The sequence below is a fragment of the Trachymyrmex cornetzi genome, unplaced genomic scaffold (assembly GCF_001594075.2).
Source record: "Trachymyrmex cornetzi isolate Tcor2-1 unplaced genomic scaffold, Tcor1.1 scaffold1462, whole genome shotgun sequence".
Classification (NCBI taxonomy): domain Eukaryota; kingdom Metazoa; phylum Arthropoda; class Insecta; order Hymenoptera; family Formicidae; genus Trachymyrmex; species Trachymyrmex cornetzi.
This window is the reverse complement of record NW_017296051.1, coordinates 24,034-47,122: the sequence shown is the minus strand read 5'-3', so window position 1 is coordinate 47,122 and position 23,089 is coordinate 24,034. Positions and strand designations below refer to the sequence as shown.

At 30.6% G+C, this 23,089-nt stretch overlaps 2 protein-coding genes across 2 annotated transcripts in view; both read right to left on the bottom strand.

Moving 5' to 3' along the window:
* Nucleotides 1–199: 199 nt before the first annotated feature.
* Nucleotides 200–14,641, bottom strand: LOC108757551 (sodium/potassium-transporting ATPase subunit beta-2). Its single transcript, XM_018502012.1, has 5 exons — nucleotides 13,809–14,641; nucleotides 3,077–3,337; nucleotides 2,479–2,651; nucleotides 1,141–1,414; nucleotides 200–723 (listed from the first exon to the last, which is right to left on the bottom strand). The coding sequence occupies exons 1-5, from the start codon at nucleotides 13,933–13,935 to the stop codon at nucleotides 620–622; spliced, it is 939 nt and encodes a 312-aa protein (XP_018357514.1). The 5' UTR covers nucleotides 13,936–14,641; the 3' UTR covers nucleotides 200–619.
* A 7,348-nt stretch (nucleotides 14,642–21,989) lies between these two features.
* The window catches only part of LOC108757552 (zinc finger CCHC domain-containing protein 14), a 6,782-nt gene continuing 5,682 nt past the window's right edge, over nucleotides 21,990–23,089 (bottom strand). Inside the window, 2 exon segments of the mRNA XM_018502013.1 lie at nucleotides 21,990–22,072; nucleotides 22,528–23,089. The exon segment at nucleotides 22,528–23,089 is cut by the window's right edge and continues 7 nt beyond it. Coding sequence (XP_018357515.1) covers nucleotides 22,008–22,072; nucleotides 22,528–23,089 — 627 coding nt within the window. The 3' untranslated portion in view covers nucleotides 21,990–22,007.

The following is a 23,089-nucleotide window of genomic DNA, read 5'->3' as shown; positions in this document are numbered from 1 at the left end:
CTCTCTCTCTCTCTCTCTCTCTCTCTCTCTCTCTCTCTCTCTCTCTCTCTCTCGCGCGCGAATTAAGTTTTGCGAACGATCGACTAGCCGTCGATGGTCGAGATCACTCCCCGTGACACAACCCTGGCAGAAATAAGAGAAGATACCGCCCGGCTTTTGTGCGGGATTGTTCATTTCACCTTTCTTCCCTCCCGTTAGGTTTGTGCATCTCGATTGTAGTTGATTGCTTCGTTGAGTTCATTTTCTCGTTTATGTTGCTATTCCCTTTTGTTCAGTGTCTCTTTTTCCTTTCTCTTTATTTCTTTCTCTCGTCTTCCCTTTTTCCTTTTTTCCCTTTTGTATCCTTCTCTTGGCAATTGACATGATAGATGGATAACGCTGTTACAATCGTTGTAAGTACGACGAAGACGATGAGCTGATGAAATGATGATAGTGAGAAGAAGTAAGGCTAATCCGGAGCGGTATCGTCGGGCAGAGAGAAAACCGGATGGTACAGGGTGTGATCGCGGTCGGCCAACGAGGCAGGTTAAAAAAGAAATGTCTTCTTTCTGTTCTATTCTCTTGCGGCTTCCTACTTGGACGCGGTTAGTAGCGATGATGATCTGGCGATTGACAGGGCTTAGTCCACCATCAATTCGAAATGCACCGAGCCACGTCTCTCAAATCTGTCGTGGATGATGTTGTGCGCCCATGCCTTACATTCGATATTAATGAGTACGCCGTCTGTAATAAAATCAATAGATGTTAATTATTTCATTCCTATATACATGTTGGTCTTAATGGCTGAGTTCAGCAGAGATAACTCATTAATGAGCGCTCAGTGATTCTTTAATATTGGCTCCTATACTTAGATCCAGCAAAGAACTAAAGACAAGTTGTATTAAAGAATCATTGAGCGCTCATTAATAAGTTTTTCCTTTTCTGCTAAACGCAGCCATTGACTTCCAACTTATGAGCTTATTATCTAATAAGCAAGATTTGACCGATTTTTAGACATTTAAATTAAGCTTCAAATGTTGAAAGATAAAAGAGCTATTATCATAGTAATATATAAGAGCTATCATATTAATATATAAGAAGTTGCTTTTTATTTCAAACACATTACGTTAATATTGAAAACAAAATTAAGCGTATACGTACACTTGGGCTTTTCGAAGAACACAGCTACAAGAGGGCTCAAATATCCTTGGGTGTTCTTAAATGGGAAGAAGTAGCCAGGAAAACCTCGACGTGGTATGTACTGAATTGCACCCATATTCTCCACATCGGCAGGGTTTTCACCACCACAAGACACCCAAACAGTATCCAGTCTATTGGCTTTTTCTTCTTGTCTGATATGCTCCTTAAGATCCGCTGGCATCAAAGCCGGCAAATCTTTGGTATTGTTATAAAATTTCGGTTCCCATCCAAAAATCTAAAATAAATTTAAGATATGATTTTGTTAAATCGACATTTTTGTATAATTAATGTACCCAGTCATTTTAATTACTTTCAAAATATGAAATAATAAATGTATCTTTGAAAAACGGCAAAGCTAATATTTTATATTCCCAAAAATTAATTTTTTTAGTCAATAAGCCTAGAAAATGCTAAAACGTAATAAACTAACAAGAAAATTTTTAAATATTCTTAATCATTTTTTTTGTTGATATATTATAGAGAAGAGAAAAAGATTTTTAAAAAATTAAAATCTATTAATTTAATATTCGATTTTTTTTCTTGATCTTGTATAAATAAAGTTTTAATTTAAAGATTTAAAAATAAAAAATCAAATAAACAAGCAATCGGGAATTGGCGCTGTAAATGTTGATTATCCATGCGACGTATAAAAATGAGGAGGAACTTCTCCTCAGTGGAATATCGATACTGTTCTGTCTCACACTGATCACATTTGACACATTTGACAATTTTGTTAAGTTATATTATCGTTTATTCAACTTTATTACACATTTATCATTACCTATGCCGATAATTTTATTTTATAACTAATTTATTATAACTATTGACTTTTTGTTATTATAATAATTGACCAATATAATCGTCGGTTACATCATTGTGGGATTTCCAGTTATTCACTACCATCCAGCTTTCAAATTAGAGAATTTTATTCTATTATGGAGGAATATCACTGCCACGGGATGATATTGACTGTTACTTCATTATATAACAATTTTTATACGACGCATGGATAATCAACGTATTGTAATATTGCATATATACTGAAATTTTTGCTGAGGAAGGAAGAGATTAGCCGAAATGTATATGTACAAGTAATGACATAATATAGAATTATTTTATAGAAACAAAAACTGCGCACCATTTATAGTACCAATTACCAATTGCCTGTTTATTTGATTTTTTTTCTTTTTGAATTATCATCTTGGGAATATTTAGTTCGTAATTTATTTATCACTTTCAATTTAAAGAGATGTCAAAGTTCTATGAAAGTTTAGTGAGCTACATAAAAAGAATACAAACCTTATTCAGTTTCAAAAAAATACAAGGTGCGGATCTGCTAAAACCATATTTGTTGATCTTCGTGCATTGTCCCCAATTCGTCATATCTACATCGCAAACTTTGCCTGGTGGTGCTGGCCTACCGTAATCGCAATTTACTCTCTCGTAGTTCGCACCCGGTGACCTTTGATATTCTGTAGTGTATAGAAATTATATTTTGAAAATCATACATTAATTTCGTATTGATTAGTTAATAAATGTTTGATTCAATAACTGATTAAGTAATCTATTAATTAAATAACATTTCTTCAAAATAATAATTGCTCTTCTAGAGTAATTAACTTGATCTCATTTTTTGCTTTTATAATTCATGAAATTGATCAAAGTATGTATGTGTGTGTGTACTATTACTATATGAATTTCTTTGGAAAATTCGTGTAGTACGATCACATATTTGTTTGTTCACAAATACTATGTTGATATTGAAAAATCGTTTTCGTCGATTGTCTTCTTCATATTAGTTAGTCGTAAATAATTGTTGTGTACATATGATCAGTTTCGTGATACTATATGTTAAGACTGTGCAAGCATACACTTCGTTCAAGTGCATCTTTCTTACCTTCCAAGAATTTGTCCAATTCTCTGGTCCAGTGAAGATAATTACCCTCATCGCTCGCCTTGTACCAAATCAAAGTACTTTCGACATTGCTTTCAGGAGGCATAGGCCTAAAACCGAGACCTGGATTGCTACCAATCAGCGAATTATCTAGCTGCCACTTCGGCGCGTTCGGATCCAACGTCTGATAGAACACAGCGAGCATCGCACCGAAGAAGCCGGACAGGACGGCATAGAAAATTACGTAGAACAGCAAAATTTTAGCTGAAAATATATTTGCTTATATAAATCTCAATGCCATTAAATTTATAGATTTATAATGCTAGAAATCATATATTTTCTTTAAAACGTGATAGGGAGATCAAACAAATATTTTCTTTTAGTTTAAAAATAATTTAAATGTCTTTTTCTAGATTTAATTCTATATCTATTTACCAATTATATATCTATTAACCTATTAATATTAATATATTAATATTCATTAATCTAAACTAAAATTAATCTATAATTAAAAAGATATTAAAAACACATATAGACACGTAGACATATATATATTATGTAGATATATTTTACTAACTATAAAAGCTATTTTTTTATTTATGATATAAAATCATATAAGTACATAATTAAAATTACAATTTAATTTATGATCAAAACAACAGACAAGAATTATTTATTAAATTTACATAATGTCATATGGCTCAAAATATATTAAATAAAATAAATGTAATACGAAAGGCTACGAGTCAAACCAATTCAAATTTAATATAATAACTAATAAATAATACAAAAACAATTGAGAATATAAACAAACAGACGTTTCAACCTCCTTTGAGTCATTATCAATGTTAAAACATGTAATAATTATAATTAGAATATAACGATAATAGTCAAGATTGAGAATAAATACATAAAAAAATACATTATTATACAGACTTTGATTAAGATCTGATCCGGAAGAATGATTCGATGTAAAAGCCTTGCATGTAACATTTCATTGTCAGTCACAATTTCTGAAGAATCGCAATACAAAATTTTATGACATAATATGGTAACGCCAATATATAGTTCATAGCAGTTGATAATATATCTTATAAGTAGTTAATCGAATAAAATAGTGGAAAAATCTGTTAATATACAGAAATGTATTAAGTAAAATAAAAAAATAAATTAGGTTCATGGAATTTAAAATATAAAGTGTAAAAAAACGTATACATAATAAATATAAAATTGATACCTTTATGAGCGAAAATGCAAGGTTGAATAATGCTAAGTTAAAAGTTAAATTAAAAAGTTAAAAAGTTAATTAATTTTACTTCATTTAGTTACATTTCAGACTCTTAACTTTTTAACTTTACTTAGTTACATTTTATTGGTAACTATTAACTTTTAATTTGATTTTTTAAAAGTTAACATCAGGGTTGGATAGTTATATGAATTCTATACTCGGATTATATGCTTATACATTCGTGTCGATGTATTTTTCTAATTTTAAATAATTTCAAATATTTCATTTACATTTAAATAAAGAATAAATAGATTTGTAAGCAATCCGTTATCATGACCTCACGGGAAAAAATGTTTCATGTATAATTATATATAATTCCATACAATTATATAAAAAATTGGTATATTTTATGTATAATTACATATAATTATATATAAAATATGTCCATATATATATAACATTTTTTTCCGAGCTAAAATCACGATTTTCTCGAAAAATATGCAAAAGTGCAATTTACTACTTTATACAGGGATGATTTTTTGGTGCTCTAGAATAATCACGAAAAGATGATCAATATCCGTGAAATACATATGTGCGTCTCTCCTTGTTAGTTAAAAAAGTTAATTTTTTAACTTAGTTTTTTACTTTAGTTAAAAAAAAGTTAACTTGAAATCATGAAATAAAACAAATTTAACTTTTAACTTTTCTCTCTCTCAATTACCTTTTTTCATTAACTTAACTTTTAATTCAATTAATGTCACTATAGATTAACTTTTATCTTAACTAAGTTAAATTTTCAAGGCTGTTAACTTCTCAGACAACACATTGAGACATAAGACGTTTTAAAGACGTCTTTTAGACGCCAAAGACATCTTATGTCTCTCTTTTGGATACTTTATGTTATCTGGATTTAATTTAACTTAGTTAAAAAAAATTTAACTTACCCAACCTTGCAAAAATGTGTAGTATATTCATAGCATATAACAAAATGTAATAAAAATCAAATCAATACATAAAATGGAGATTGGCGTGTAAGCAAATGCAATAGAAATGATCGTTACTGTCTAAAATACTGTTGTAAAATAAGAGTCATATGAGAGTTAAACTAAAAGAAAGAAATATTATCGGCATGGAAAAGGTAAAAATAGGAGTGGGAAAAAGAAGAAGGAAACTAGGAAGAGGAAAGAGATTGTATGAAGATAGGATTCAGGTAATGATTCCGTGTCATTATGCCTATTTAAGTTCTATTTTTGTCTTTTTATATAAACCATTTCTGAAATTAGTCTTTTGTTATAAAATGGTTCACTATTTAAAATTTTAACACTTTTCCAATCAAAATCATGATTAAAATTAATTCGGTGGTCAGAAATAACTGACGGAGATCCTGTTTTTTTCTTTATATCTAACATATGTTCAAGTAGTTTTTAATTTTCTCTTAGTCTGACCAACATAGCTTGCCTTACAATTCTCACAAGAGATTTAGTAAACTACCTCTAACGACTTTCATTCTATTTTAGATATGTAGATGACATTATATTAGCAGTCCCTTCTGACACCTTGAATGACATTCTTAACACTTTCCATTCGTTACATACAAGACTACAGTTTACTATGCAAATTTGGGGATAATGGGAGATTTTATTTTTTTGGACACTACTGTCATTGTTGACGAAAATAAAATCATTTTTGATAGGTATTATAAACCAACTTTTTCAGGTAGATTCTTGAATTTCCATTCCCATCATCGTGTTATAAGAGAGGAGTTATATATGATGCAGGATTGTATTATTAACTCTCACCCTAAGTTTCAACAAAATTTTATTGAGGCTATTCACACTTTTTTAGATAATAGTTATCCTCTTTACTTCATTTTTTCCACCATACAAAAAAGAATAAATTACATTCACAATAAAAATAAAATAGAGTACAACCCTCATTCACATAAAAAAGATAAATTCAAAGATAAGTATTTTACTATATTCTATGTTAAGTCTGTTTCTGAAAAATTTATGTCTATAGCTCTTAAACTTGGTTGCAAATTATCTTATTCCTAATACCTTAAAAAATTACATAAAAAAAGATAAAGAGCACCTCGTCTTATACTTCCACCAAGAGATAGTTTACAAAATCTCTCGTGAGAATTGTAAGGTAAGCTATGTTGATAAATAAAATTAAAAACTAGATTACATGAACATATGTGAAATATAAAGAGAAAAACAGAATCTACATTAGTTATTTCTAACCATCGAATTAATTTTAATCATAATTTTGATTGGAAAAGTGTTAAAATTTTAGAAAGTGAACCATATCTTATAACAAAAGACTAATTTCAGAAATGATTCACATAAAAAGACAAAAACAGAACTTAAATAGGTATAATGACACGGAATCATTACCTGAATCTTATCTTCATATTATACAATCTCTATCCCCTTCCTAATTTCTTTCTCCTTTTTCCCACTCCTATTTTTACCCTTTCCATTACCGACAATGTTTTTTTCCTTTAGTTTGACTCTCATATGATTCTTATTTTACGAATAGTATTTTAGACAGTAACGATCATATCTATCGCATTTGCTTGCCAATCTCTATTTTATATATTGACTTGATTGTACTTTATTACATTTATAAAGGTATCAATTTTATATTTATTATGTACACATTTCTCTTTTTTACACTTTATATTTTAAATTCCATGAACCTAACTTACTTTTTATTTTACTTAATACATCTCTGTATATTAACAGATTTTTCCATTATTTTATTCGATTGGCCACTTGTAAGATATATTATCGACTGCTATGAACTAATTTCGCACAAGTTCTTCTCAAGAAACATTTTTATTTTTATTTATATATACTGTAAATATTACAAATATTTGTGCAAATAACTTTTATGCTTTGAATTCAATAAAAAATTTTAATGTTGCATTAAGCAACTGGATGCTTCCTTTAACGAGGTTTTTATTATTGTGCAACATATGAAAAAAGTATATTAAGGCTAATTCTATAAAATCGATCGAAACTACTCGAAACACGAAAGCTGCTTTATTACGTAACTATAAATCAAACTTAGAGTTCTTTTAAAACACGCTATTATATAAGATGATATTCAATAAAATCTTTGTATTAACGTGTTAATTATTGTTATTTGTGCAAAACATTTTATTTTATGCCCATACTTCTTCAAAACAATGCAAATAAAATTTCGAATTTTATAAGGTAATAAAAATACCGATTGATATATTTTGTATATGATATCTTTTGGATTCAAAACAATGCAAAATTTTAGAAAATAATGAAAATATCGATCGGTATATATTGTACATATATAATATCTTTTGGAACAACGATTTTTCTTTTAAATTTTAAAATATTCATTAAAAATGCGATTATAATATTAGCTTAAGAACTGATAATTTAGCTAATATTTAATTAATATAATTAATGAAAAACCAAAATATGTAGAATATATTATCTAATTTAGAACTAAAATATTGAAGTCAATATATAAAATATATTATTTTATGAGCGTAACTTCTATTGTTGCTATCGTTTGTTAGTTGAAGGCTGGAGCTCCGAGACAATTATGATCTGGCGTCTAATTGACCTGAATTGGTATTAGGTAAGCGATACCATGCGTTTGTTACACAAATCATTGACGAACATATTCTTACGCACGCAAAGCGATACATCTTCCAAGAGATGGATGCATTCTCTAAATTGAACATATCAATTGCAATTTTATAATTATTATAAATTTATTTTTTAGAGATAAAAGATTAAATTTTTCTAAATTAAATTTTTAATATATTTATTTATAATGTATAAATTTTTAAAACTTTTTTTTATAAAAAATGCTTTTAAATGTCATGTTTAACTACGTGACTACTCTCTATTATAATTCTCTAATTCATTAAATAAATGACATTGCCAAGAGAGAGAGAGAGAGAGAGAGAGAGAGAGAGAGAGAGATCTTCCCTCTCGTCAGATTTTAATAAAATTATTTCTAAAGTGCAATCAATTATGTTTTATTTTATCATGAAAGAATATAAATTACAATATAAATTACAGAAAGATTAGAGAAAAAAAGATTTCATTTTTAAACGGTAATTTTTTGTTTAGTTCTATCATTATTAGTTATTTGTTTCTGAACGATAATATGATGCACGTATATAGTTCGCTTAATCGAATAAAGCTTGCGCCGGATCATAATTGCATTGAACCTTAATGTATTCACACTGTAATTAAATGGGTGATTACAAAAGTTACAAATTAATTACAAACATATACTTCCGAACGTTCATGATATTCCATTTTTCTCATTTATATCTAAAACTGATTATTTAATAAACAAATATTTTGAGAGGGAAAATATAATAACTGGCGATTCTAAAAGTAAAATACACTAGATTTCTCGTAAGAAATTTTATGAGTTATTCTTCTTAATATAATTATTTTCGAAATATACATAAATATATAATACTACATATCTAATATAAAAAATTTAATATTATATAATATTATATACATAATAATAATATACAATTTTTACTGGTTATAGCATATTTTATTACATAAATAGAAAAAGAAAACTTAATATGTAAAAATTATAATTAATAAAGTGAATTGAATATCTCTGTCAAGTCTTCCAACAAAAGATAAGGAAATAATTATTCTAATCTTTTAATTTTCTAACTAATTTCAAACATCAAGACAATACAAAAAAAAACTGTAATCAACTCTCTATTATATGTATATCAATAACTCTTAATGTCAATGGCTGCGCGTTCACCAAGTCGCTACGGTAACGTAACATTTCCATGGCTTTTCCCGAGATATCGATCGATATAATACGGAATACAACGATGCGTACCGACAGTGTGCTATTAGTACTATACACGACGTGATAATAACAAGTAATACATAATTACTAATTATATCAGCTAATTTGTAACATGCCGTGGGATACTACAAATCTCGTTAATTTGCAAAAACTTTTTGTCACTTGTTAAAAAATTTGCAGGATTGAACTGAAATGTAGGACATTCGGCTAGAAAAATCGGCTGCGTTAGTAGTGCGCAGACGCCAACACTATCCAGTATAGAAATCAGACCATACCATTTCTGTGAGATGGTAACGGAGACGGCTTGTATTGATTTTGGCGGAAGTCGATCGACCTCAACAGAAGAGCGAAAAGGCATAGAGAAAGCGATGAAAAAGAGATAAATGGAGAAAAGAGGAAAGAACGATAAGAAGTGTAATAAACATAAATGGACTAAAATTATATGGAAAAAATTATAAAAAGAATATGTATCTTATTACCTATAATAAAATATCAAAACATTCAAGAAAGAAAATTTAAAATCGCGACATATATTTTCGATCGCGTAATAAAATACCCGTCAGTTATTTAAAAAGCCACCCTATTGAAAACTTCTGATATCTCCACTCGTATATTTTCTCCTGTTCCTATTATATCTCAAGCGGTAGAATGTAAAAATAGAACAACGGAAGTCTCCAGCGAGGTCGCACCTCTTCAATGTACGGATGAAGGAAACCGCAAACTTTGATTTCGTTGCATAAAAAAACTTCAAACTAAAGCAGCAGATAACAATAATGGTAAACTCTTTCTATGGTGTTCTCTTCTTGCGAGGAAGAGAGCTTTCATTATTATATATAAATTTTGTATACTCCTTGTAACATATAAAAAAATAATAAATCGTAATTATTAATGGTTAAAAATATAAAATAAAAATTACATTGAAATTACAGAAAACATTTTATTTATCTTATTAAACAAAAATATATATATATATATATTTCAGATATAAATCATAAATTAATAATATTATTAAATTATTTATACGCGCACGTAGAATTAATAATAATTTATTTAAATATTTGTATTAAAGTAAAAAATTTAACTTTTCATTTTAAAACAAAGTATTATTAAAAAATAAAAAAAAATTTGTTAATGGTAAAAAATAATTTCATTTTAAAAACGTTTTTAAAAAAATTAAAGAAATAAAATAGATTAGAAATTAGAAATTATTAAGCTTATTATTTGCGTATATAAACTTCTCTTTAATAGTAAGAAGTAAAAAATATCAGCTTATCAAAACAGGATATGCGTAACAGTACATCTAATTAAGGAGAAATAGCCACGTTAAATAAACTATAGTACTCTGTTGGAAACTTTATATTTATCACAAGATATTTTTGATTTAACTTGTGTATACATAAACGAACGGAAATATTTCAGTCTGCATCGGAATCATCGTCGGACCGATTAATGTATTAGTATAATAGTCAGCCTACAAATAATTTCAATATAAACGTATTTGGCTACTAAGTTATTTAAAAAGAAAATATCAAGAAATCTTCAAATCTCGATTACTCTGTCTTCGCTTCGTATTGGTTTCTTTAGTTAGTTTTAGTTTCGTTGCGTAATCATCTCTATTAAGAAAATTGTCAATATAAATTCAATTTTATTTATTTGTATCATAATCTATTAAAAAGTATAATCAGTGTATACTATTATTTCTTCAAACTTAATTCCTCCGAAAAATCTTTAAATTTTAATATCAAGTGCTAAATAATTTCTAAATTATTTTTCAATTTAAATAAACAATTTATGTAAATTTAAAAATTAACATCAGTTTTTTTTATTATTTGCAAAGTGCATTCCTCATTTTTGTATTTTTTCGTTTTAACATATATCTTATGGTCGGTAAGTAGTAAAGAGCATGCGAAACCTTATGCTGCATATAACACTTTCGATGAAGGAAACTATCTTACGTAACACGTTCACCAATAGATAAATTTTGCTTCTATGAATAGTTGTTTTGTATAATAGCACAACGCGTGTTATGACTAATACCATTTCAAGTTATACATTAAGTCACGTTTTTATAAACTAACAAGCACGTAGTATAAAGTATGTTACAACAATTCTAAGTATGTAAATTCATATACGTAAATTGAGGTAATGATATTAAGGCTGTGTTCTAAAATTCACTGCCAGTGCTGAAAATGTATAATATTATACGTAACGTAAATTGTAGATTTTCAGCGCTGGTAGTGAATTTTGGAACATAGCCTTAATATAGATAAAATCATGGATAATCTCACAAGCAAAATTCTCAAACAACTTACAAAGAATAAAAGTTTCATATCAACTTTATCGAACATAATTACTGTACTGAATAAAAATAATATTCACTTTTCTTTTTTCTCTCTCCCCCCGCCCCCCACCCCTTTCTCTTTCTAGTAAACGTCAATGTGTTGCTTGAAAATACTCAAATAAAATATTTTATAAATTTATTTAATTTATTTAATTTAACAAATATAATTTGTTAAATGTTACTGAATGTATTTAATTACTTAGTCTCAACTTTTAATAAATATTTTAACATTATTATAAAACAGATTTAATATCTAAAGATAAATAGAAATTTACACTAATACGGACATCAATAAACAATTTAGATCAAATAAAAATTACAATTTTAATTGTAATAAATAATCGGCATATTATATAATACATAAATTAAAAATGTTTAGTTGTTTTACATACTATTGTTTGTGCATATAAAAATAAATTGCTATAACAGTAAAGAAAAATCGCGACAAAATTTTCCGATCTAAGAAATGTCATAGTGACACACACAACTACTATCCTCTATGTATTATTACGTAATGAAGCTTCGTCATATATAACCTTCAATTATCCGTATCTTTTGAAATTTTCATATCTTTCATACCTAATATTAGTTAATAAATATTGTTTCACTAATTTTTTGTATAAAGATGAAATATGAAAGATGAAACAGTAAGAAGATATATTAAAGATATATTTGATGCTACTGATTTAACAAGTGTTAACTCTAGTGAAAACACATATTTTTCTCATTTCTGATATGTATCGAATAATTTTTTAACTTTTGATTTTACATAACTTGTTTACATAACTTTGATAACATTCAATATAACAGAGATCAAATTCTATCATTGACAAAGTTGTATAAATCATTGTGCAACATTGATGCACAGATTTAACATGTAATTCCAGCTCTCGTCTCATATTCTTTTTATTTTTATTAATACATATTTTTTAATAGTTTCACCTTAATTGTATCACCGTAACATTGAATAATGTAAAATATCGGAGTAAACAGTAAACATTCTAATCTAATAAACTATGGCTGCATTCCAAAATGTACTGCCAATGCTTGAAAATCTATAGTATGTGTAATGTAAATTATAGATTTTTAGCGCTGGCAGTGAATTTTGGAGCATGGCCTTGTTACATTTATATTGACTATGTCATACATTTTGATCGATAAATATTACAGACAACGTAAATAACTGTACATGTTCCAAAAAAGTGTCTTATAAAAAAAATTTTTGAACGTTTCATAAAAAGACATCTTAAAAAAAATATCATTAAAACAGACGTGCGTGTTATTTAGGACTAATCTCCCTCCAATTTTGCACGTTCGATCATTAATAATAATAATCATAATAATAATAAAACTTTATTAAGATGCAGAACAATAAAAAATTCTTGGTATAGATCAAACGAAATGTGTTGGAAGTAATTGAATCGAGTCGAAGAAAACGAAAATGGAAAATTTCGTAATAGTATTAATTTCGACTATTGTTATTAGTGAAATTTTATCATTGTAAATAAATTATTTCAAACATATTTTGTAAAACAATATACACATTCTAGAAAAATTCCAAAAATTTAGTGCGCGAAAAGTGTGTTGAAATAATTTTTGTAATTTCCTTGGCGTACACGTTCCATAATTGAATTATAATACTGTCAGAATGCCTGTGATTTTCTCGCTTAACTTGTCATTTGTCATGCAAAGCGATACGAATGAAATAGTATGATGTATAATGTAGATATGGAAACAGTTTGAAACGTTTTTCAACGTAAGCAATATACTATCTAATCTACACTCATGGATTGGTCGAACCGCTACTTAGACTCAGTTCCACATTCACGGTTAACTCTTAACCGAGGTTCAACTTATTCCTCATTTCTTTCCAATTCTAGAATTGAAATGAGAAATAAGTTAGACTTTGGTTTTAAGAGTAAACCGTGAGTTGTGGAACCGTGTGCTGGGCCTTAGATTACTTTTCACGTCTAAGGATATTCTTTATGATCGAATCGTTAAAGACATTACAATGACGTAACGAAAATGCAAAGGATTAATCCTCTACGACCTATAATTTCCACAAATAACATACTATTCTACCTATATCTACATTTGTAGTATCAAATGTTACAACTATAAGTACTACGTGACTTTAAGATAACATTAGGACATCTCGATTCTCTTTATTAATCAAAATTGATAATTGGAGTCAGCATTTATCTCCCAGAAAATAATCTTGCGCACAGAGGGGCGGGTCAAAAACGCAAGGACTCAAGGGGAGAGAAGCTGATATTAGAATCTCTAAAGAGAATATTATATTGCCGTTAAAAAAAACTCACCCCAACTAGCGCCAGTGCGGCCCAGGAATTGTCCCGTTTCGGAGTTCCAGAGGAAGACGCGGAAGCTCTCCCATTTCCCAAGCTTTGGCGGCGGGGAGTAAAACTGCTCGACTTTTTTGCCCTCCATCTCGCTCTTACAGCGACTCCCGACGGGGTGAGAAAAATCGAGTGCGAGAAGAAAGGGTGGAACTCCGGGCGACAGCAGAAGGTGTGAGAGAAGAACGCGCTGCCACCCGAAGAGCGTGCTGATCCCTCTCGAGGGCTCGAGGACTTCCTTCCTCCGGCGGAACGTTGGCCGCGATCGAACAGCTCCGCGGGCGAGGGCGCAAAGGAAGGAACGGTCGATTCGTGCCCCCGTCTGGAGGAGCCGCTGCTGTCGGGCGCTCTCGTCCGGCGAAGGGTTGAATATTGAGCGATCGAGGCTGGCCCGACCCCCGCGAGAGAGGGTCTTCGGTACCTATCCTTCCACCACTCTGCCACCTCTCACCCCCTCACCCCTCCGCGGCGCACCCTCTACGGCAGCAACGCGCCGGCGTGACCACGCAGACGCGTCAATACGTGATTTCCTTAGCACCCCTCCCGCGGCACGCGATCACCCCTGTTACCCATCCCCCCCCTCTCTCCCCTTCGTAAAATCCGCGACCAGGTGGCTCCCCCACCGACAATCACCGACAATGGCGGGCGATGTACCACGCAACGACGATCTCGCGACCAACCCCCCCGCTGATTTCAAGCCTCTCCAGCCGTTTCGTTTTAGGTGCTTTCGATCGACCCCCGTTCCGCGAAAACGCGACTGTTCAGAACAGAGCTTATGCGACGCGATGCGCAGCCGGCTCGCGTATGCGTATTAAGTCTCCCGCAAAAAGATGGATAGAGAGGGAGGATGAGGCTTAGGAAGGGTGAGGAGGGGTGCTATCGAGAACGTGTGAGCGTGAGGGGATAAAGGGGAGGAAAACAGATAATGGGTCACGTGGAGTCTCCGACTGCCGCGCGACTGCGAAAGCTCGAGTGGGAATAAACGGTTCGGTATTTTCCGCGATCTTCAAACTGCATCCATTACCGAAACACTGTTGTAATTATCCTCAAGTGATACGCACAGTAATGTTATACTCCGATAACGTATCCGATGACGTAATACTTTATAAGCAACTTTTTACACGTCCATCCCGGTGTTATTACCAACTAACAATATCAACTAACATACTTAAGTATATTTAATCTTAATTATCGTTAATCTCGAAATTAGCAAAAGTATTACAAAATAATTTTGATTAATGTCTTCATATATTATAATAAATATAATATAAATGTATAAAGAAAATCTTAATATAATAAATATTGTAACATATTGTAAATAATATAATAAATTGCAATTTTAAGTAATGCAATTTGTCTACTAACAGTGTTATTGATATTAATCCTTTTACGTAACTTTTGGAATATTTTAATATTTATTTTTCTATTTTCAAAGCTATCAATTAATAATAACATAGCTGCGCCAATTATGACAATTATTATCGAGTAACTGTTAATTAATGTATCGCAATTAGGTCAATTAGAAAATAGATTAACGATTTACAAGATTTTTCACGAATGTTCTATAACAAATTATTGGCTCTAATAAATTTTCAAACAATACACTGCTTATATTTCTGCAAAAATATAGTAATGTAAAATGCTTTTTAAATTGGCTTTTTAAATTGGAAAAAAATTGATAATTATTGCTGAAATTATAACTACTTGACAATAATAATTTAGATTCAGCCAAGTTAATCAAGAGCAAATTTTGAATGTGATTTTTATAAAGTTTTATGAATGAATAGACTCACACGCACGCAATACCTACGTGTAAAAGTCATTATACTATTTAAATTTAAAAAAATTGTGTCGTCAAAATATATATTCAATGCGTTTTCTAATTTAATTAAAAATTTGATTCATCCACCTGTAATCAGTCTAAAGCGGTGTCTACAATGAGATTTTAAGGCGTCAAATTTAAGCTTTAAGGCTTAAGTTGTAAGAAATTGAAGAAGTTGAAGAAAATTGACCAATAACAGTCAAATGACGAGAACGATCGACTATGATTGATCAATTCCTTATGGCTTAAAGTTTAAGCTTTACGCCTTAAAATCTCATTGTAGACGCCGCTTTATAAAGAAAATCTTGACAATTACCTAAAAATAAATGTTATCTATATTAAAATAATCTGATGTGTTTAATTTGTAATGTTAAGTATCTTAAAAATTAAGACATAGGTGTCTGAGATTTTTCACGCGATATTTCCGTTATAATACAATATGATCACAAAATCATGTTTGGCACAAAGGTAATCAAGATTATCATCATAATACTCCCTTCTCTTGCACTCACTTTTTCCCTCTCACTTTTATGAAAAAAATCTATGCCAAAATTTTTTTAATTTAAGATTTCTTAGAAAAACTATACAGAATATACTTTGTTATCTGCTTTTATATCCGGAATATAATTGTGGATAAATAATAGATTATAATATTGGAATCAAATATTGCGATAATTTTTTTGCCTTTTTATATCAAATTAAATACGAAAATCTTTTAAAAGAGTTATTCACAAGATTTATATGGTATGGTAATTTTAAAAACGTTTAGTTGCTTATAATAAATCACGCTCGATGTTATAGCGTTCTGAAATTAATGGTAATGCCGTACCGAACACAATCTGTTATATGTATAGCTTGTTCTTACGTGATCTTTTCCTAAAGCTGAAATGTCAACTGATATGATTAAATTAATATTAGTATTAACTTAATATTACTAAATATGCTGCCAAGCATCTCGTAGCTCCGCACCTTAGAGTTAAAGCGCATATACCTTTCTACTTTCTGACTAGGCATTTTATCAATAGGCCAGCGAGAATCTAATGATATTTCTCGCGATACACAATTATATATATATACAGATATTAATAGTACGAAAAATATTGCGTTATTTTCAATGGATGCGGACCAATCTAAAAAATATAAAAATAACATAAGTGCAGCATAAGTAAATATGACAATTTCATCGAGCAGACCTTCGGCTTGATATTAATTTTTTAATTACAAATATCATTTGATTTTATGTGCTTTAAAACCAAAATGCGAATTTATACGTAAAATTATATTAATAATCAATTGATAATTATATGTACCAACACAATAAACCTTAATATTTATAACTAATAAATTTGATATTAAACCGACTATATTTGTTATATGATCGAAATTATCATATTTATTTATTTTGTGTTATACACACACATCATTAGGTACTTACTTTTATTAAATATGATTGGTTTTGGATTAAAGTTTCTGGTTTTGTTTATAGACTTTTTTGAGCTCAATTTACGCATAAAACTTCATTTTTTGTATAATTAAAATTTTTAAGTATCAAAATAATCAGTTCTATAGCGTAAGAGAAATGATTAAAAAAAAAGGAATTTACTAAGAAAAAAAATTATTAGTCGATATATAAAGTACATTTAAATATTTCCAATAATATAATTACGTTTACAGGAATATAATTACATTTAAGTATTCGCGAAGATTAAATACATGCTAACAATAAGCTGTACGCACTTAAAAGTAAGGCTTTCTTATTTCTTTAGAAGAGTACGCTCTTAAAATTCTAGATCTTTTTCTTTTATTTATAATTTTATTATTTTTACTATACATCTTGTACTCCCTTTACATTTTTGTGACAAATGCGTAATCTAATCTAGAGTATCTCGTGAATTTCCTTTTTGATTGATCTTTTCTATAAAGTTTGTTTTTTAATTCATCCATATTCACAACTTATGAACAGTAATATGTATTATTCACAGTCGCTATACAAATTTCGTTCGACACATTTTGTTGATATATATTTAACAACGGACGTAATCAACTTGTCTTAACACTCGAGAAGTCAAAGCGATTATTTTGACCCCTATCAAATTTTTAACTAGTAACCTTGATATTATTTGATAGAGTCTTGTACTCTTTTCTATCATTTTCCAGCCATTGTGCTCTTAGATTTCATAGCTCTTAGAAAAATTTCAATGCCGAAACGACTCGAAAAATCAAAATATAAATAACCTTAAAAGGACATAAAAAATGAAATCACGATGAAAATTATTCAAATCAATATTGAAATATATTATTGGTTTTATTTTGAATTTGTAATTGTCTCTGAATAAGGAACCGCGAAGATCAAGCCCTTCCTATCAACTTTTCTAGCAATTGTATATACATACAAGACATATCGTCTTTCTAATATTCTTGTAATTTTTAACAGTAACAGGAACTGCAACATCTAATGCCCAATCGTCAACCCTTTTAATATTTGGGGCTGGTTTTACAAACAAGCTAGGGCTAATATTTTTCCAGGAACAATATTTCGGCCATTGATCTTTCCTCGCAAAAATTTACCCAAATGCGAAAAAAAATGCTGCATCCAAGAACGATGGGAAATGATTAGTGCGAAGTGTATTATAACGGATAACTGATAGAATCATCTAATAGCGAATTCGATTGGACGCACTCAGTGCGCATTGGTACACATTAAAGACACAAAATAAATCGTACACAAAATAACGTAAAGATATGTTTATAAATAAACATAAAAATCGATTAAATCGTGAAATACTCAATACATTTTATTGTACTATTAGGTAAAATATGTATTTCATAATTCGAAATACTTGCATTTCATTTTTATACTCAAAATTAAATCAATGTACGACTTTAATATGCACCAATGTGCATTAGTACTTCCAATCGAATTCGCCATATCTTTCAGATTTATAATGAATGGAGAATGTCAACAAAGAGTTAATTTGGTTTTAACAAATACTTTATGTAAAACTATATATTATTCATTTTTTATATTAGATTTCTTGACAACAATAAGCCTTGTTAAAAAAGTTTGTGTCAAAATTTTGCTTTTTTTTACATTCTTTACAGGCCAAATTCGTCAAAAACTTTTTCTATACAATGCTTTGATTTTCAAGCAGTTTCCATTTCTCTTAATTATATTCCTAATATCGCTTATTTGCTACAACAACTAATTATAAAAACAAAATTTTTCAGAAAATAAGTCTGAATGTTTCAAATAATTAAAATTTTCTAATTTATATATAATATAATAATATTAATTTTAAAATACAATTTTTATATAAATATTGATTATAGAGGAATAAAATTATGTTTTTTTAAGGTATATTTTTTCTTTTTTTATATTTGTTTTTTTTTGCAAACAACTAAAAAAATAATTTTTGAATTATGCCGTTATTGTAGCAAATTTAAGCGGTATATATTTAATAAAATTTAGTTATAATATAATGAGGATAATGTGTCACAAATCAAACAATCGAAAAAAAAATATGCAGCTTACTTTCAAATCGTAAAGCCTCACCGGACATTTAATATTAAATTTGTTTCATTAATTGTTTCTCGATTTGCCTGTTATACAAAAATCACAGTGATGCAAATGTGAAACGACAATAATATTATTTCTATTACATTGTTTACACGATTAGGAGAGGCAATTTTTGTTGGCAACTTCTAGTTATTGAACAAATACATTATTTTATTAAACGAAATTTATTTAATTTGATACCTTCTATTGATAATCGGTATAATTTAATTTCATTTAATAACATTTTGCCATAATAACGAGCTTGATAACTGAAAAAATTAAATAAAGTCTGAGGGCATTTTACATATTTCGGAAAATGTCCGATTAGGCTTATCAACGCTACATAATAATAGCATTTTAGTCGTTTCCATAACTTTCTTACAAACAGCACAATTTCCTCCATTTTTTATCGGTTTCTCTTTATCTAGTTAATATATTTTCCAACTATTTTGTTCATTGCTATATCTATCGTCTTTCATTTTTGTTTTCTTTTTTTAATCAAAAATCACTTGCGTATTGCGACCGTTCGTACAAGAAAATATATGATTCTGTGAAGAGGAAAGTCTTCGTCTTTAAGATTCAACCATAAAAGTTCGTCCATGTACAAAGGGTTCGAGCTGTTTCGCATTCGATTTGATGAAAATCCGAATGATTGTTTTAAATGCACTAGCAATTTTGCTAGCGGGCTGCCACTCGACTCATATTCAGCTTTACCCTGCGTTGCTCCCTAAGAGTCCATTGCATCAACAGTGTTGCAGCTTTGGTTAACTAATCCATTTCGTTTTTCGACATATTAAACAAGACTTACATTTGCATAATAAATTAACTATATAAATTTTAAAAAATGTATTTAAAAACTTTTGTGTCGTAAAATATGTAGACATGAACTATGTTGGTGGATAGCTTAAAGCTAAAAAAGTGATATGGGCGAAATTCTAAACAAAAAAGTGGAAAAATTGACAAAACTTTTAAGTAAAATACATCATACTTATATATTTTACTGAGTCAATTTAAAAATATTCTCAAACCTACGTCAATGAAAATACGCTTCTTAAAAATTTGCAATTTTTAGAGACAACGCAATTTTTCTATTTTAAATAATAGTTCCACAATGCAGACAAATACAGAGGATTTAGTTAACCACGCTTAACACATTAATTGCTGCAACCAAACGCGTAAAAAAGCTTAACGTTGATTACGCTCAAATACATGGGCAATCGATAAAAGTCGTATAAAATCGTTTCAAATGCACGTGCAATCGCATGACTACTCGTGTATAAATAATATGAGAATCGCCGTCTAACTACAAGTATAAGATAAGAAACAAGTTGTGAGCAGCAAAAACATATGTATAATTACGAAATATATATTATATACAGGATGCATATAACATATATTTCATGATTTTACCATAAACACACACACACACACACACACACACACACACACACACACACACACACACACACACACACACACACACACACACACACACACACACACATACACGCGCGCACTAACATACGTAGGCACGCACGCATATGTAAGCGAACAAACACACATAGGAGCGCAACGGCAGCTAGATGATCGAACACTTTTGGTATGTTGTTCCTTCACTATTTTTTCCATTTTCCTCCCCCTCTCGCTTTTTCCTCTTTTTTTTCTATCGTTTTTTTGTTTCTGCCTCTTACATGCTATCTTTTTTTTGCGCGTACACACATACATAAACACATGCACACGCACACATCGCACAACATGCGTACTGTATACATTTCGTATATATATTACACGCTTTTTTCTTTGTCACATGTCATTATCGGTTCATTGCGCACGTAAGAATCGAGAAAAATATATATACATAAAAACACGTCGTGGCGCAACGACGATAGTAGAAGTAATAATTATAGTTTAATAGTAATAGTAATAGTGTATAGACATGGTAGATTAGAAGTTAAAGTATCGCTTGCTAAATATATTCGAATCTCGTATAATTTTCGCTTCCTTTCCTGTTTGGGGCACAATATATCTTTTATCCTTTTCATTTGCGTTTCTCTTATAGCTACTCGTTAAGAGAATTTAGGGTATAGGAGAAAAAATAGGAGCACTGCCGAGATGGGAGTTACAGCGATAAGTAGCCAATAAGTGTCGCTGGAAGGACGTGAGTCACTATTTAAACCCAAAAATCTCTCAAAACGTGTCCTACAGTAAAAGAAGCACAGACAAGAAATTGTGTTCCGTACAACGCGGTCTTTCAATTGTTTCTCGCTTCGCTTTTGCTCTTTCTTTGTACAATACTACTACATTATATATTACATTTAGTTAGATCACTTTTCAATCACTATCATACATAAGAACTTGCAAAAGGTGTACCCCGTACCATAAACCGCGAAATGTTTTCAGTTAGAAAAATTTCGTCGCTGTCATTGTCATACTTGGCGTCGACGTTATCGTCACCGTCATCGTCAGCATCAATATTCACATTAATATCGTCATCACCATCGTTCCAATTGTAGAATAAGGTATTTAGAAAAATTACCGAAAAGTGAAAGGAGGAACAATATCGGTTGTCATCTCGCAACATTTTGTCCTTAAATCGATTCGCATTGGTGTACTGGTGGTTACAATGATAGATGTGCTGGTGATGGTGATAGTGATGATGATAACGGTGATGAAGATAATAGCGATGATATTGGTGATATTGGTGATGACGATGATGGCAATAGTTGCGGTTATAATGGCGGTGATAGTTGTGACGAGTGGTAGCAGAGTGGTCCATGGCAGGGGATCACTTGTCGGAACTCGGGCACTCCCCAGGTTGCTTCATTATCGTGTAATCCAGTCGGTATTGGGCTGAAAGTAAAAGGATTTCGTGTTCTTTGTGATGACAATACGTGAGTAGTATGTGTGATTACAGGTGAAACCACTCAGTACTCAAGTGCTGGTTAAACGTTTGTATATGCAGCAGTTATGAAACATTATGCTACAAAACGAAAAACAGATAATATAAACATATTAAGAATAGTGAATCTATAGGTGTATTGAATTTATCCTAACTTGCATAAAATAGTTGAAATCGATCATATTTTTTTCTTTAAAATATGGATTTATATGAATAATTTTATGTAACATTATCTTCCTTTTCAATTTTTTATTTTCCGATTATCTAAAACTATCTCCACTTAAATAAAGGTTTCATCAAGATTAAATTCGTTTAAGAACCAGTTTTATTTTGATTACGCATCGAGTGAATCAAAAGCGTTCTTTCTTCATGTAACGCAATGTTCGATTGTATTAAGAGGACGTACCTTTCTTCGTAATGTCTTCCATCGTCTGATCCTTGCAATCTATTGCGAGATGACTATTACTGCCGCAGTTATAACAAGAGATCTTTGTCTGTGGTATTACCGCCGCTGCATACGTTACCACCGGCGTAGGTGGCATGTATGACGCTTGTACTGGTGCCGCGGCAGCTGCGTTCGGTGGCGGTGGCGGCGGTGGAGTGCTACCAGACGCGGGATGTCCCGTGAATGGATACATAATCTCGCCGTTCGGTTGATACGCTGGTTGATAAGCTGGTCGTGCGGATGGCCCATGCAAAAAGTTGGAGTAGATACCGCTACTGGGACGTAATGTAGTTGGGAAGTGGCCGTGCGGCAGATACGTGAGCTGTGAATGTGTCGGTGGCGCCGGAAAGGTGACGCAGTGTGACAGACTCGGCGGTCCACCGTTACCATTGCCGGCCCCGTTCAGTATTCCCTGGCTCTTCTGTCGCATCGTGCGCGTCTGCGAATTTTTTCTGGTAAGTTGCCTGCTCTCCGGTGGCACCGACGATTGCATTGACGACTGCTGGGGTGCTGACACGACATG